The following is a 16122-nucleotide window of genomic DNA, read 5'->3' on the forward strand; positions in this document are numbered from 1 at the left end:
ACGGGCAACTGTGCAAGTGGGAATCTGTCCACAGGAAAGAGAAAATCACCAGTTAATCTTTCTATTGCCCAAATCACGAAGGCATGCAGACACAGAGAGGAAGCTGCTGCAAGGACTGTAAGATCTCTTTCTTAGTAATTGGAATATAGTATAAGGACAGAGACAAGCCTTATTCTCAAACAATAATTTAACTCCATTTCAAAAATGTCTTTCCTCTTAAGGGAAATGTCATTACCTTTTGCAGGGTAAGAAATGGAAAAATTAAAAAAAATAAGTTTTTAAAAGCTAACATTTTGTATTTACAAAAAGCTTTTACCACTACCTTCTTTTCAGAATTGTATTTTCATTTGGAAAGCAATTAAGCAGAAACTCTTAATCTGAATGACAAATTAATGGGGTATTTTCCTAAAAGAACAGAGTTTAAGGTCATCTTTCCTATAGGATAACTGTGTTTTTATTGGGATTTTTGTTAAAGCTACATTTAGTCCTACAATCACTGAACCTACCTCTTCATTGAACAACAGTGTAAAGATATTAATGATTGTTCTTTAATATGCAAATATTTGCATGAAGGCTTTCAACTAGTCTAAGCAACTTTGGGGCAATTTTTAGGGCCTGCCATAACCCTCATATCATTTTAGGTAGCCATCCAATAGGATGCCTCTCTGTTAGTACCCAGTTCAACTCCCATATCTTCTGGGGGGCCACAAAATTCTTAAGTTCTTGGGCACCCAGGAAATGTGCTACACATTTTCCAACCCTGATCATAAACTTCTAAAGGCCAAGTTAGGACTCATACCCAGGTCTTCTAATTCCGACTCCACTGCTCTTTTTGTGGTATTACAGGGTCATCTTAAATAAGTCTGGACCCTACTATGCGGGGCTATACTGAATCCTACACGTTTCTGTATGCCACAGTAGTGGCACCAACTACAAAAGATGCTAGCTAATACGCTCTGCAAAGCCAAATATAACTTAAGCCAATAACTTGTGCTTTTTTTTAAGAAGGTTGGGCGGGTGGAAGTGGGGTGGGACAATACCTTCAGAGTTTGAAAGTACACAAAAACTATATGTTACCTCGTCTTCAAAACATAGCTCAAATATATTTCTCCTCCCACAACATCTTCCCAGAACCTCTCATCACTTTGTGCTCCCATTCCCAGAGCCACCTTGCCCAAAATATGAATACTGTTTGCCTTGTTATTGCTGGATGTTTGTCTGTGCATCTAGACAGGAGGCACCTTGAAGGCAGTAGGCTCGAATATGTTTAGCGGTAACTGCTTAAAGTCTTCAGCATTAAAAACTCTACTTCAGTATAAAAAAATACAAATACAAAGAACGAATAAGTAATCAAGCATAACTAAAGACACAGGTCTTTCTTTACCTTCCCACAGCAGCCTCTAGATAATTCTGCTGGTTATCTTTCCTCTTGCAAAGAATCAACCCTAGAGGATGCCTCAAACTAGACCAGGGATTCTATAGAAAGGAATAATACACTAGCTCTTGTCCCAGAGATGCTTAACAATCTAGTTGCAAGAAAAAGAAACAGATGAAATCAAGAACCACTTAAGAACAAAGACCTAAAAGGGGCAGAAATATGAACATATATTATTTCTTGGTTCTATTTATAGAAGGAAAAAAGTAAACTATAAAAGTGGTATCTATTATTACTAACTCCTTGCCTGAAGGGCCCCAACAAAGGGGACACTGAAGGAAGACAGCAAACCAATGTTAAAGTCTATTATCTTCTGGAAACTGTTTACATGATTCACTCCAGGAAGATTATAGCACCAAAGAACACTTTTCATTGCTATCAGTTTGTTGCAGTCCTCTTTTAAAACCTCTGTCAATGGTGCCTGGGTGGCTCAGTCATTAAGTGTCCGCCTTCAGCTCAGGTCATAATCCCCGGGTCCTGGGATCAAGTCCCACATCAGGCTCTCTGCTCAGCAGGAAGCCTCCTTCTCCCTCTCTCACTTCCCCTACTTATGTTCCTTCTCTCGCTGTATCTCTCTCTGAGAAATAAATAAAATCTTTAAAAAAAAACAAACAAAAGAAACCAATTTTAAAACCTCTGTCATTAATAAAGTCAATGTGTCTTAAGTCTACTCCTGTGTGAAATCTCACTAGAGCTCAAGGCCCAAATTCCTGAAAATCCTACAGAACCTCAACCTGCTCAAACTAAATGGCAAAGTAAATAAAAATAGTACACAGAAGAAATGTTAATTTTCATTAGTCATAATGTGAAACTCTCTTCCATATCTACAACCCCAAAATTGGCTAATTAGAATTTACAAAATTCTTGGAAAGCCAAAAATTTGTTTGAATCGCCAAATAACATCTGGGGTTAATGATGCAATTTCTCTGGAGTAGCACCACAGACCAAACAAATTCTTTTTTTGCTATTGTCATATCTGGAAAATATATCTCAATAAAATTTTATGCTCTGTACAATGCTGTGCTGGTGATATTCTAGACTTAAAAATGATTGAGTTGGGTGTTTGATGATTTAAAAGTAACAATTTTTTTCCCCTTCTGAGACAGTGGTCAAGTTTGCTTCCTAGACATTGGTTGTTATGTCAATGAGGTCTATAAAACAAGGTTCTGCCCAACACAAACCAAGGAAACAGAAACAAAGAGAATTCTGATTTTTAAATGAGCACAACCAATGAAAAACTAACCTGGTGACCTTGTAGTTTAGAGACTAATAAGGGACTTTTGCTCCCTATCATGCTAGTTGACAAGGTGTAAGACAGTAAGATATATATAGACAAAACAACCCATAACATTTTGGTTTTTGATTCTTTCAACAGCTGACAAGAATGCTATCAGACAGCTGAAGAACCAACAGCAATGCATTATTAATAGAAAAGAAAAAAAAAGAGTTATTACATATTCTTTCAACACTACATTCACATTCTACTTTAAGGACTATATATAAGGACTATAAATGCAATATAGAAAAGTCATTGTCAGAAAGTGACTGCTAGATGAAAAGTAACTTCCAAATACATCTTTTAGATAAACATTCTCATTCCAACAGAAATCTTCAAACTACAGAATGTCAGAGAAAGTAGTAATTTCAGAGATAATCTAGTCCCACCTCATTTTTATAGATGAGTAAATGAAAGCACAGAACACATAACTGGCTTAAATCAGGTAATAATGTAAGATGATCACAGACTTAAGTGTGGAAACTAAGTCTTCTGATTCTTCATGCACAGTTCTTTCCACTGGGTTCATTTAATAACACTTACTTAGTACTCTCTATCCGTAAAACATTATGCTAGATATAAGGGACTTTTTCTCTTAAGAAGGTTAATTTCCTAGGGGCGCCTGGGTGGCTCAGTGGGTTGGAGCCTCTGCCTTCGGCTCAGGTCATGATCCCAGGGTCCTGGGATTGAGCCCCGCATCGGGCTCTCTGCTCTGCAGGGAGCCTGCTTCCTCCTCTCTCTGCTTGTGATCTTTGTCTGTCAAATAAATAAATAAAATCTTAAAAAAAAAAAAAAAAAGAAGGTTAATTTCCTATTTAGGAACGGGTGCCTGGGTGGCTCAGACAGTTAAGTATCCAACTCCCGATTTCAGCTCAGGTCATGATCTCAGGGTCATGAGACTGAGCCCGCATGAGGCTCCTCATCCACTGTGGAGTCCGCTTCGGATTCTCTCTCTCCTCTCCCTCAGCCCCTCCCATGCCCTCTTTCTCTCCCTTAAATAAATAAATAAATATCATAAAAAAAAAAAAAATCCCCCCAAAAAACAAAAACTGAAACCATACAGAATAGTCTCTCTCTGACTAAAACAGCATTAAATTAGAAACTGACAACAATGAGATATCAAGAAAAACTCCATGTTTCTGGAAATCTGGAAACCAAACATCCCATTTCTATATAATCCATGGGTCCAAATATAAAGAATTTAAAAAATACTTTAAGAGAATAATAATTATAATATAACATATCAAAGTTTATGGGATTCTGCCAAAGCAGTGCTTAGAGGAAAACTTAAAGGTTTAAATACTTACATCAGAAAAGAAAAAAGGTCTATAATAATGGCCAAGCCTCTATACCTTACTAAGTCATAGAAAAAGAACCATGAAGCATGCCAAAGAAAGGAGAAGACAACAACAAAAAAGTAAAACAAAAATCAATGAAGTAGAGGACATAAAGTCAAAAGTCAGTTCTTTGAAAAGAACAAAATTGATAAACCCCTAACTAGACTAATCAAGAAAAAAAAAAGAGAGAACACAGATTATCAGTATCAGGATTGAAAGAGGGGTGATCATTAACACCCTACAGATATTAAAAGCATAAGGGAATATTATGAACAACTTAATGCCAAAAAAGTTCAACAACCTGGATGAAGTAGACAAAGTCCTTGAAAAATATAACTTACCAAAATGGATACAGATAAAACAGAAAATCTGAATATCCTTAGTTAGGAACTGACTTAATCATCTAAAACCCTTCCATAAGGAAAACTTCAGCCTTGGATCATTCTACTGGTGAGTTTTAACAAACACTTACGGAAGAAAAGACATTGATTTTACATGAACTTTCAGAAAACAGAGACGGACATACTTCCTAACATGTTTAATGGGGCCAGCATAATAACACTAATACCAAAACCTAACAAAAAAATCACAAAAAAAGAGATTACAAACCACCACTGTTCATGAACATATATACAAATCCTTTCCAAAGTATTAACAAGATGATATATAAAGAGGATAACACATTATGATCAAATAGGGTTTATCCTAGGAATGCAAGGTTAGTTTAAAATTAAAAAAAAAAAAAAGTAATCTACCTGATAAAAATAAAGTAGGAAAAATATGTGATCATCTGAACAAATATAGAGAAGTCATTAGACAAATGAATTAATGATAAAACCTCTCAGCAAACTTCTTCAATCTAATAAAAGTACCTACAAAAAAACCCTCAAGTAACATTGCAGTTAATATTGAAATATTAAATGCTTCCCCTGGTTACTGGGGATAAGAAAACAAAGTCCACTTTCACCACTTACATTTAACACTGTCTTAATGTCCTAGCCATTACAACAAAGCAAGATAAAGGATGCAAATCCAAAAAGAAAAATTAAAGCCCACTGTATTTGCAAATTAAGTGATTGCTCATGAAGAAAATCTTAGCAAATTTACAAAAACAGCTTTTAGAACTAAGTAGTGAATTTATTATGGTAATATGATACTAGGTTACTATACAAAAATCAACGATATATCTATATACTATCTGTAAACAATCTGAAAATGAAATTTTTAAGAAGTTCAACTTCTGTAGCATGAACAGACATAAAAATATTTTGGAGTAAATTTAACAAAAGGCTAATAAGATCTCTACACTGGAAACTTCTACAAGGAATTAAAGAAGATCTAAGTAAATGAAGAGATAGACTATGTTCATTGATCAGAAGACTCAATATTATTGTCAATTTTCTCCAAATTGTTTTATAGTTTTAACACAATCCCAATCCTAACACACTTTTTAGTAGAAATTGATAAGCTGATTCTAAACTTTATATAGAAATGCAAAGGAACTAGAATATACAAGACAATCTTGAAAAACAATGAAAAAGATGACTCAAACTACTTGTATTCAAGATATACTATGAAGCTACCATGATCAGACAGTATGTTACTGGCGTAAGAACTAAAAAATGGATCAATGGGACAGAACAGAGCCCAGTTCCACATTTAAAGTCCATCAATTTTTGACAAAGCCACCAATATAATCTAAATGGGAAAGTTTTCATGGGAAAAATGGGTAAGTTTTTTAAAAAGTAATGTTGAAACAAAAAAATGGGGACGTTTTTAAAGAAGTAATGTTGAAACAATTAGATGTCTATTTTTAAGGGAAAAAAGAAACTTTGACTTACTTCACACTACATATAAAAATTAATTCAAGATGGATCACAAGCCTGAACAGGCAAGCTAAATATAAAAACCTAAAATGAGAACTAGAAGAAAACACAGGAGAGTATCTTCTTGTCTTGGGAGTAAGCCCAGGTTTAATAGAGACAATACAAGAGCAGTAACTACTAAAGCAAAAAACTGCTAAATTAGACTTCATCAAAATAAAAACTTCAGCTTAAAGTTAATCTTAATATAATGAATACTCAAGCCAGAGACTGGGCTTTCGTATTTGTAAAATACAGATCTAGCAAAGGACTGGTATCCAGGATTTATAACAGTCCAATAAAAAATGGGCAAAAGATTTTAACAGACACTTCACAAAGGAAATATACACAGAAAGCATAAGCACATGATAAAGTGCTCATTGTCATTAGTCATCAGGAAAATGCAAATTAAAGCCACAATGAGAAACCATTACACACCTACTAGAATGGCTAAAATTAAAAAGACTGACACCACCATATGTTGGTGAGGATGTGGAAAAACCAAATACTCATACATCACCGGTCAGAGTACAAATGGTACAACTACTTTGGAAAAATGTCTGGCAGTTTCTTAAAAAATTAAACACAGATGTAGCAATTCTACTTCTGGCTTACCCAACAGAAATAAATGCAATATTCACAATAAGACTTGTATGAGTATGTTCATTGAAGTTTTATCATAATAACTGCAAACTGGAAATAGCCCAGGTGTCCATTGATAGAATGGATAAGCTGTGGTCATGCATACAATGGAATACTTCTCAGCGCAACCACTGAAATACCCAACACTGATGAATCTCCAAATATTAAGCTCAGTGAAAGAAGCCTTATACAAAACAGTATATGTCTGTATGGAAGGGGGAAAAAAGGGGAATAATGGTTGCCTTTGGGAGATACAGATGAGAATTTACTGGGAAGGGGCACGAGGAAGCTTTCTGGGATGACGGTTATGTTCTACATCATGACAGCATTTTGATGCACAGGTATATATGTTTATTACAACTCATCAAATGATACACTTAAGATCTTTGCACTTCATTGTATGTAAATTTACTTCAAAAGAAAACACAGCGGACTATATTTGGAAAGAAGTGTACTAAAGCCTGCAACGTGTTTTGAAATACATAAAAAAAAATGGGATCCATGGATGGGTAGAAAAATGGATAGTTGGATAAGTATGTGATAAAGGAAGTACTGCAGAATCCAGGTGACAAGCATGTAGTGCTCACTGAAAAATTCTGTATGTTGGAAGAAATACAGCAGCTAATATGACTGAGATCATATTTTAGGTTGGACTGCTAAAGTTAAGGATCCTGGTCACCACCCATGAAAAGCTGGTTGATCGATGGAGGAAGCAAAAGAGGTCAATATATAAAGTGAGGGGTGAGGAATATATTAAAGCCAAAGCCCAGAAATGCAAGAAATCTGAAGTGTGCCAGAAATAATGCCCAGGGCAGCAAGGAAGAAAATAATCACTTTCAAGCCCTCTGAGGTTGCTTTTGCTTTCTTCCTAACTTCTGCAAATCTATGAAACTGTCTTCTAGGCCTGGTACCCAGCATTATCTAGCACACCAACTTTTCCAAGACACATAAGGACACAGCTGGAGGATTTAAAGTCATTGATGAGGGGCAAAAAGAGGAAGAAACGGAAATGAATTAAAAATTCCACTGGGAGAAGGTATGACTCACCCACTTCTTGATGGGTAACTACCCTTTGAAACTGCATCTTTTAAAAACAGCCAAAAAGCATTAAAGATTGAATGTAAAACTGCTGCTGGGCAGGACTGATTAAAAAGGAATAAAACTATTTTAAAAGGTTATTCTGAGTTATTTGGCAATATTTGCATTCCAGTGAATGGGTGACTCAGATCCTACTGCCGGTCCTTTTCATCCCCAAGCTATGATTTTTAGAGGACAACAGTCACCAGGAGTTGTTGCTCTCTGGAGACAAGTGGAGTTTCAGTCTAGCTGATAGAAATGAGTGATAATCACTTTGCTTGATTTAATGCACCTTGACAGAAACCACACCTGCTTTGTCCTTGAACTCTTTTACTCAGCTTTCAAATTTTTCTATTTGCAAGGATAGAACATACTTTTTGCTACTAACTTGCTGTAAATAGAAACCAGATTCACTCTGGGGGGCTTTTCCTTACCTTAACTTTTAATCTTTTAAGTAAAAACCAAAATTTTGATCAGGCTTAAACATGGCTTAAACTTTGATCAGGTTAGACACTGGATAACAAAGGAGGGTAACATGAGGTAACTGCAATTTGAATGAAGACTTCTAATCTTAAACATTATTATGGACTCATCTGTCACTATGTAATTTTTAACTTGATTTGAAATTAAGTTTTTTTTTTTAAGATTTTATTTATTTGACAGAGATCACAAGTAGGCAGAGAGGCAGGCAGAGAGAGAGGAAGAGAAGCAGGCTCCCTGCTGAGCAGACAGCCCGTGGGGCTCGTTCCCAGGACCCTGAGATCATGACCTGAGCCGAAGGCAGAGGCTTTAACCCACTGAGCCACCCAGGCACCCCTGAAATTAAGCTTTTAAATTAAAACCTCTGCTGTGCTAATTAAAATCAATATTGCATATTTGTACTCAGCAATAATAAAATAATAGCAACGAACATTAAAATAAACATGAAGCTCATTACTTAACGTCTGGGAAAGGTCAGCCACACTGGGTAACCCAGCCAGTCTTCACAAATACCCTTAGTGCAAGAGAACATAGAAAACGGAGAGGTAAAGATCTCATCCAAAAATTTTTGAAGAAAACACATTATGTCCAAAACACATCATCTCTGGGCTGTTCTTTATTTCACAAAATGTTAACATTTGAAAATGGTCTTCTAGGTCTCTAGTTCTATAGCACAATCCAGACTGCTATTTCTTTAAACTATGTAACATTTCCTGAAAAACTAAATGCCATCTTTAAGTATGGTAGCAAAAATGTAGTAGTAGCAAAAAATTTACCTCAACAAAATAAACAAGATACCACAAATCAGCTTTTCCCAGATTATCTCATAAAAGTATAGAGACTAAGAGAAAAGAACAAAACATGTCAAATGTAGGTTGCCATGATTCGGTGTAACATTCATGGATGGTTTTATGGCTCCCAGATTGTACTTTTATTACTTCCCAAGAGCCGTTCATGAGATTTGTTGCAATGAAGACTCAAATCATATATAAATTTTCATCTGAAAGTAAGTGTTTGTTGCCCTCTTGAGGCAAATTCAAGAACAGAAACAAAACAACGCTGGCTTGGCCTAGTCCATTGCAGAAAGAGGCTTCCTTCTCCAAAGGGCTTTTTCTACAAACCTATCGTGCTCTAAAGCTGGATAGTTATAATATAAAGTCTATTTTTACGCCAATAACAGACAACTTATAAAAGGCACTAGAACATTTCTGCAAAAATAAAGCTAAAACTTCATACTAAGAATAAAGCAAAAATTTTAAAGTTTCAATTGATAAAAATGTCAAACTAGCTGCATCCTAAAAATTAATTATGCTGATCTTCAGTTAACTTAGCTCATATGACCCAGGGGACTCAAACTATATTCTGCAAAAAGCTTTGTGGCAAACTTTTATGGAGGTTGGGAGGGTGGGGCAAGTCCAAGACAGTCTACTCAGTTCCACTTAGCAAATGAGGTATTCAACACGAGAAGAGCTGCACTGAGAAAAGAGTGTGTAATATCTAAGTGTGGGTAGAAAAATTCAATGGTCTTGATAGATTATCCTGTTACAGAATTCTCAGAGTTAAATGAATTTTAGTAATTCTGAAGTACAGTTGCCATTTCAATGTCATGGGGCTTTGAACTAATTAATGTTGTTTCCTCTCAAATAACATTTTATTCTAAGCTATCACCTGATTTTCAGTATTAAGAAGAATGGGCTGGACTACATTATTCCTCTAAAGTTTCAAAGATTTCAGTGTTTTACTAAGCATGACTTATATTCATGAACGATCAAGATTTCAAATAAGCAGTAAAAATATGGTCATCATCTCATCTTCCTACTAAAGATCCTGTAGGAGGAAGAGATCACACCAGCCAGCTGTTATTAAGTCTAGATTCATGGACATAGAATTAACCCATCACATTCTCTAGAACCAATCAAAGTAGGTTCCTCACACACTCTCCCAGTTGTTAAACTCTTTATACAGATCTCTCGAGATAACCCTTGATAGCTAAGGGGACAGGGAAAGTAGAAAGAACACAAAAAGTGTCCCTAATCTAAGAGGTTGCCCTACCTGTCGTGAGCTGTCAGTATTTCACCTATAGACTAATCATTCATTCAAAATGTATTCACACATTTACTTATGGCTACTATGTGCCAAGAACCATTTTATTTATAATACCCTTAGGTTCATTCAAACTTTGGCCGCACTTATACTCTATAAAAAATTCTCTAAGAGGGGCACTATTTGAACAACTTTGTTATTACCTATGTGACCCTCCCTCCCCAATATAAAAGAGAAGCCAGAAAAAAGTCTGAACACAGGAAGAGGAGTATGAAAAAAACTCCAAAGAGATCCTATTTCTTCCAATATTTTGAAGTTCTTTTTTTTTTTTTAAGATTTTATTTATTTATTTGACAGAGAGATCACAACTAGGCAGAGAGGCAGGCAGAGAGAGAGAAGGATGCAGGCTCCCTGCTGAGCAGAGAGCGTTATGTGGGGCTCGATCCCAGGACCCTGAGATCATGACCTGAGCTGAAAGCAGAGGCTTTAACCCACTGAGCCACCCAGGCGCCCCTGAAGTTCTAATGATGTACACACATGTGTGCTCATATACACATAGACACACACACTTTCATAAATTTTTGAATCTAGCACAGTTTCTTGCATTAGAGCCAAGTTCAGGCTCTGAAAGCAAAGCTGCCTGGTTTCACAGCCCCACTTGGCCACCAACTACCTGTGTAATTTTGACAAGTTGCTTAATCTCTGTACCTTAGTTTCCTTACCTGTAAAACAGGGGTAGTTTACATACTTAACTCAGGGTGCCTGGGTGGCTCAGTTGGTTAAGTGCCTGCCTTTAGCTCAGGTCATGATCCATGGGTCCTGGCATCTGGCTCCCTGCTCAGCGGGGAGCCTGCTTCTCCCACTCCCTCTGCCCCACCCCCTGCTTGTGCTCTCTCGTGCTATCTCTCAAGTAGGTAAATAAAATCTTTAAAAACAAATAAATACTTAATTCAAAGGTTTACTGTAAGTTTAAAAAAAAATGAATACTTACCACAATGCCCAGCACATGATATACAAACATGAATGTCCTCCTTTATCCCCATCTCCCATGTCCCTTCCTCCTCAGCTCTAATGCCCGTAATAACCATCAATCATCACTCTACTATCTCTTCAATGCATTTAGATTTTCTAAGCATTTACACACATGTCCCTGCATTTACATTTATGTGCAGGTACACAAAACTGATGGGATCCATACTGTAAGAACTGGCTCTAAAAATTGCTTTTTCACTATATATACCTCAGAGACTGATAACCTTACCATATTAGGTGATCTTATCTGTCTGCATGGCTACAAATGCCATGTATAGGTTGATAAACCCCAATTTTGCATTGCCAGCCCAGATGTCTCTTGTATAGTCTACCCAAATCTCCACTTGAATGTACCTTAGGTATTTCAAACTTAACATAACCAAAGTAAAATTCTTGGTTTTCTCCCATATACCTGCTCTTCTCTCTGTCTTTTTCATCTCAGCATATAGCCTCACCCATCAACCATTTCCTATAACCAAAAGTTGGGTATCATGCTTGATTCTTTCCTCTTTCTTACCCCCAACCCATCCCAAAGTCCTGTCATTTGCAGCAATAAAACAGAGTTCTAATCCATCCTCTCTTCTCCATCATTACTGCCACCACCCTCAAGTGAGCTATGATGGACATAATAGTCTTCTATCTGGCTTCTCACTTTTACTCTTGTAATCCTCCAATCCATTACCCAGACAATAGACAGAATGACCTTCTCATCAACCTGAATGTGTCACTCTCCTGCTTAAAACCATCTACTTTCTACTGCATTTCAAATAAAATTTTGGCTCCTCAAAAGTATTATATTCTCTGGCCCGTATGTACTTAACACTGCAAGCTCACCTCATGATATTCTCTCCTTTGTTCACTGGAGTCTAGTCACAGTGGCCTCCTCTCTGTTCCTAGAAGACCCCAAGATCTTCCCCATTTCAGTAATTTTTGTCTTATTTTTTCTGCTCTTGGCCTAATTATTCTTTATACATTGGGTCTCAGCTTAAATACTACCATGTTGTCCAGAGAATAATCTTGTTCTTTATCATAGTAGTCTATTTCTATCTACCATAGCATTCCTACACTTGATCTTAGCCAAAAGGCCGAGAAGCAATCTACCATAGCATTCCTATTTATTTGTTGAACTAGTAGAAATAAGTACCTCAAGAGTGAGGACAACATCCTTATTCCTAGTGCCTAAAGCAGGGCACAACACCTAGTGGGCCCTCCATAAACACTGAGTAAATAACATACAGTAATTAACTAGGTTTTCCTGAAACTTCTGAAAATAAAACCTACTTTAAAACCTACTTTTTAAATAACTATATATAAAACTTATTATTCTTCTTGCTTAAAAACTGAGATATGAGATATCAAAAGAATGTATAATTTTCTTTTGCTTTATCAACTACAATGAATAAATCATCTCATTCATGAACAGAAATTATTTAGTAGTTATTAATAAATTATTAAATAATAATCACTTGTTTCATTGATTTCATGGCAGCCAGATGTTTTACATAAAGTGTACCCTTAGTGCTCTTTTTGAGTGGTTTAAAGACACAATTAGTTTAGTTTTAGTTTAGTAGTTTAGACCAGCCTATGGTTGAAAAACCTTCGGTGATTTTATGAATTGTTCTTTCTCAGAGGATACTAATGTCAGTGAACCATATGTACTTATTTAAAAAAATAATTTTTTCAATGAAAACAGTCCTTTCCCACAAATAGACATAACTATGAGAACTAGGAATGTGTAAGGTGATGGATGCTAATTAAGCTGACTGTGGTGGCCATCTCACAATATATGTAAGTCTTTATGCTGTACACCATAAATTTTACAATGCTGTACATCAATTATATCTCAGTAAACTAGAAAAAATGTATTTTAATTATAACCCATCAAAAATATGCAAATAAAATGAACAAAATCCACCACTCCACCCCCGCACCACCAAAAAGAACTAGGAACATAGATGTAGAGCAGAAGACATTCTCAAAGGCTGCGGCTAGGAGGATAAGCTGATAACCACTCTGGAGAATATGGTAAAATAAGGATTTCTTACTTGACTGCCTCGTAAATATTGTTGGAGGTATGTCCTGATAAGGCATCATGTAAATTTCGAATAAAATAATCTCTGTATTCTTCTGGAAGGGCCATAAATGTTCCACCCATCACAATAAACTCCACTTTATCCACACTGTGACCAAGTTGTTTTAACTGAAATACATATAAATTCATCAGCATTAGACACAGTCAACTAACCTAAGAAGACACTGCGAATTTCTAATTTTATTTTGTAGCATTTTCATCAGAATAGTTTAAAAATGAAAAGCAATTAAACATATTTAGCAAATTCTGTGGATTAAAAAAATAGACTCCGGAGTCTGAAAGGAAAAAAAATTATAGCTCATGGAGGGAAAGGGAGAATTATAAAGAATCAGAAAGAAGCTTAACATCAATATATATGTGGGAAATTAAAAACATGGAGAATATAAACTAGAAAGCAGGAAGGGCAAATATAATAATATAATACAATATGCAATATAATAAATATTTATTGATTATGTATTTTTATGTCAGAACTTGCGGTAAGCCTTGGGCACAAAAAAGATGACTATATGCAACAAAATCAAGACTTGATGCCAGTGGAAGAAAAAGAACACTACATTACAAAGAAAAATTAAGAAGGCAATTTTAAATCAAAACTTTGAAGTTTTAAATCAGTTGTGACGATTATGAGTACAGGTGGCACTGCTCTCTGGAGGAAAAAAGGAAAATAAAAGTCTGATTGATAAAATATGAAATAGTAACTCTCTCCAGGGGAGAGAATAGTACAGATTTTTCATTTTGTCAACCATAACAAGCCAAGATTCTAAATTTTAAAAACAGGTATTTAAATTTCTTAGGTTCCTCAAAAAATTAAAAATAGAAAATCAGTATGAGTAATCCCACTACCAGGTAGGTACCCAAAGAAAAACAAAAACACAAATTCGGAAAGATATATGCACTCCTCTATTTACTGCAGCATTATTTACAGTAGCCAAGATGAAAGCAATCCAAGTATCCACTGATAGACAAAGGGATAAAGAAGATGTGATATATATATATACAATGGAATATAAATCAGCCACAAAAAAGAATGAGCTCTTGCATATACAAAAACATGGAGGGAACCAGAGGGTATTGTGCTAAGGAGAATAAGTCAGATACAGGAAAAACAAATGCCGTATGATTTCATTTATATGTGAAATCTGAAAAACAAAAACGGATAAACAAAAAGCAGAAAGAGCCATAAATGCAGAGAACACACTGATGGTTGCCAGAGGGTAAGTGGGTGAAGGGATGGAAAAAATAGCTGAAAGGCAGTAGGAGATACAGGCTTCCAGTTACAGAATGAATAAGTCACGGGGATAAAAAGTACAGCATAGAAATATAGTCAATGATACTGTAACAGCATTGCAGGGTGAGTGATGGTAGCTACACTTGTGGTGAGCACAGCATAACAAATAGACATGTTGAACCACTAGGCTGGATGCCTGAAACTAATGTAATATTGTGTGTCGGCTACAATTCAATTAAAAAAAAATTTCTTGCCATATCTTAGGCTTGAGAAAAACTGGGTCAAGGGGACTACCAAATTATGAACTCAAATTAATGCACTGTGTAAAGTATGTCTACATTTAATATGGACAAAATGTTTGTTTCTGAAATGTTGTTTGTTCTAAAATGTTTGTTTCTGAAAATGGCAAATAACAATTTATGCATATATCTTTATGTATGTAAATATTCATATATACATACTCATGCACAAGCAAATATGTATTTGAGTGTGTATGTAAGCTGTGTACACACACACACACACACACACACAAAAAGAAAGCTTTCTATCTGTGATTGTTTACAAGGGATACACAACAAAATCATTCTGGTAGCTTTTTCAAAATATCTTGCCAGAACCGTAAACTACACTTAATTGAACTCTAGAGGTGAAATGCTGGCATATGTTTTGGAAAAGATACTCAGGTGATTCTAGTGCATTTACAGTTAAGAAAAGAATCACTGCTTACAGTAGTTTCTTTTCCTTTTTTTTAATTTTATTTTTTTCCAGTGTTCCAAAATTCACTGTTTATGTTCTACAGTAGTTTCCAAATCGTTTAAAACCCATTCCCTTTCCAGTAAACAAAAAAATTTCATATGCTATTGAAACATTTTAAATGAATTAAATGCCACAGTTAAAAAAGAAACTGAAGCAATGGTCAGTTTAAAGGATGCTTTTCTAAACTATGTAGGTTCCACCCAGGCAGGGGTCCTTTCCTACACGTGACAATCGTGATGAACATGTGCTTGGGTGACAGTGAAGTGAAAAATCTGAACTGGCTGGCATTCACTAATACTAGTTAAACAAACACAGAAATGACTTAAGGACATGGATGTACTACTTTCCATTGGAGATTTCGTAGTTGCCCTACCAGACGTCACTGTAAAAATTAGTGGTCACGCTTTTTTAAGTTGGGTAAGTTCAAAATAGAATTATAAAAGAGAAAAACTATATTAACATTTAGATTTCCCAAACAGAGCAAGGCTGTTGACACAGGACTTGTATTTAATTGGTTATACTGGAGTATAATTTACATACAATAAAATCAATTATTTTTTAAGTGTACAACCAGATGAGTTTGGTTATGTGTTTAGAGTTGTGTAATTACCACCACAGTCATTATACAGAACAATTTCACAACTCCCAGAAGTTCCTCGTACCCTTTTGCAGTCAATTCTCTATTCCCACCCTGGCAAACCAGGCACGATACTTTTTATGTGGCATATGGAAGCAAATATTCAATCCATCCACCTACTGTCTAAGGACTTCCACACATCTATATCTGTAAATTTCGTCTGGTAAATGAGTCTGTACAAGTTGTAAGAAATTTAGAGAATAAAACCTTAAAGCAGTAAGA

The 16122-nt window shown here is 35.7% G+C and overlaps 1 protein-coding gene across 1 annotated transcript in view; it reads right to left on the minus strand.

Annotated features, from left to right (window-relative positions):
• The window catches only part of ELP3 (elongator acetyltransferase complex subunit 3), a 96450-nt gene that overhangs the window by 58466 nt on the left and 21862 nt on the right, over positions 1–16122 (minus strand). Inside the window, exon 7 of the mRNA XM_080796813.1 lies at positions 13230–13384. Coding sequence (XP_080652939.1) covers positions 13230–13384 — 155 coding nt within the window. The remainder of the gene's footprint in view (positions 1–13229; positions 13385–16122) is intronic.

This window comes from Martes martes, assembly GCF_963455335.1.
Source record: "Martes martes genome assembly, chromosome: 2".
Taxonomy (NCBI): domain Eukaryota; kingdom Metazoa; phylum Chordata; class Mammalia; order Carnivora; family Mustelidae; genus Martes; species Martes martes.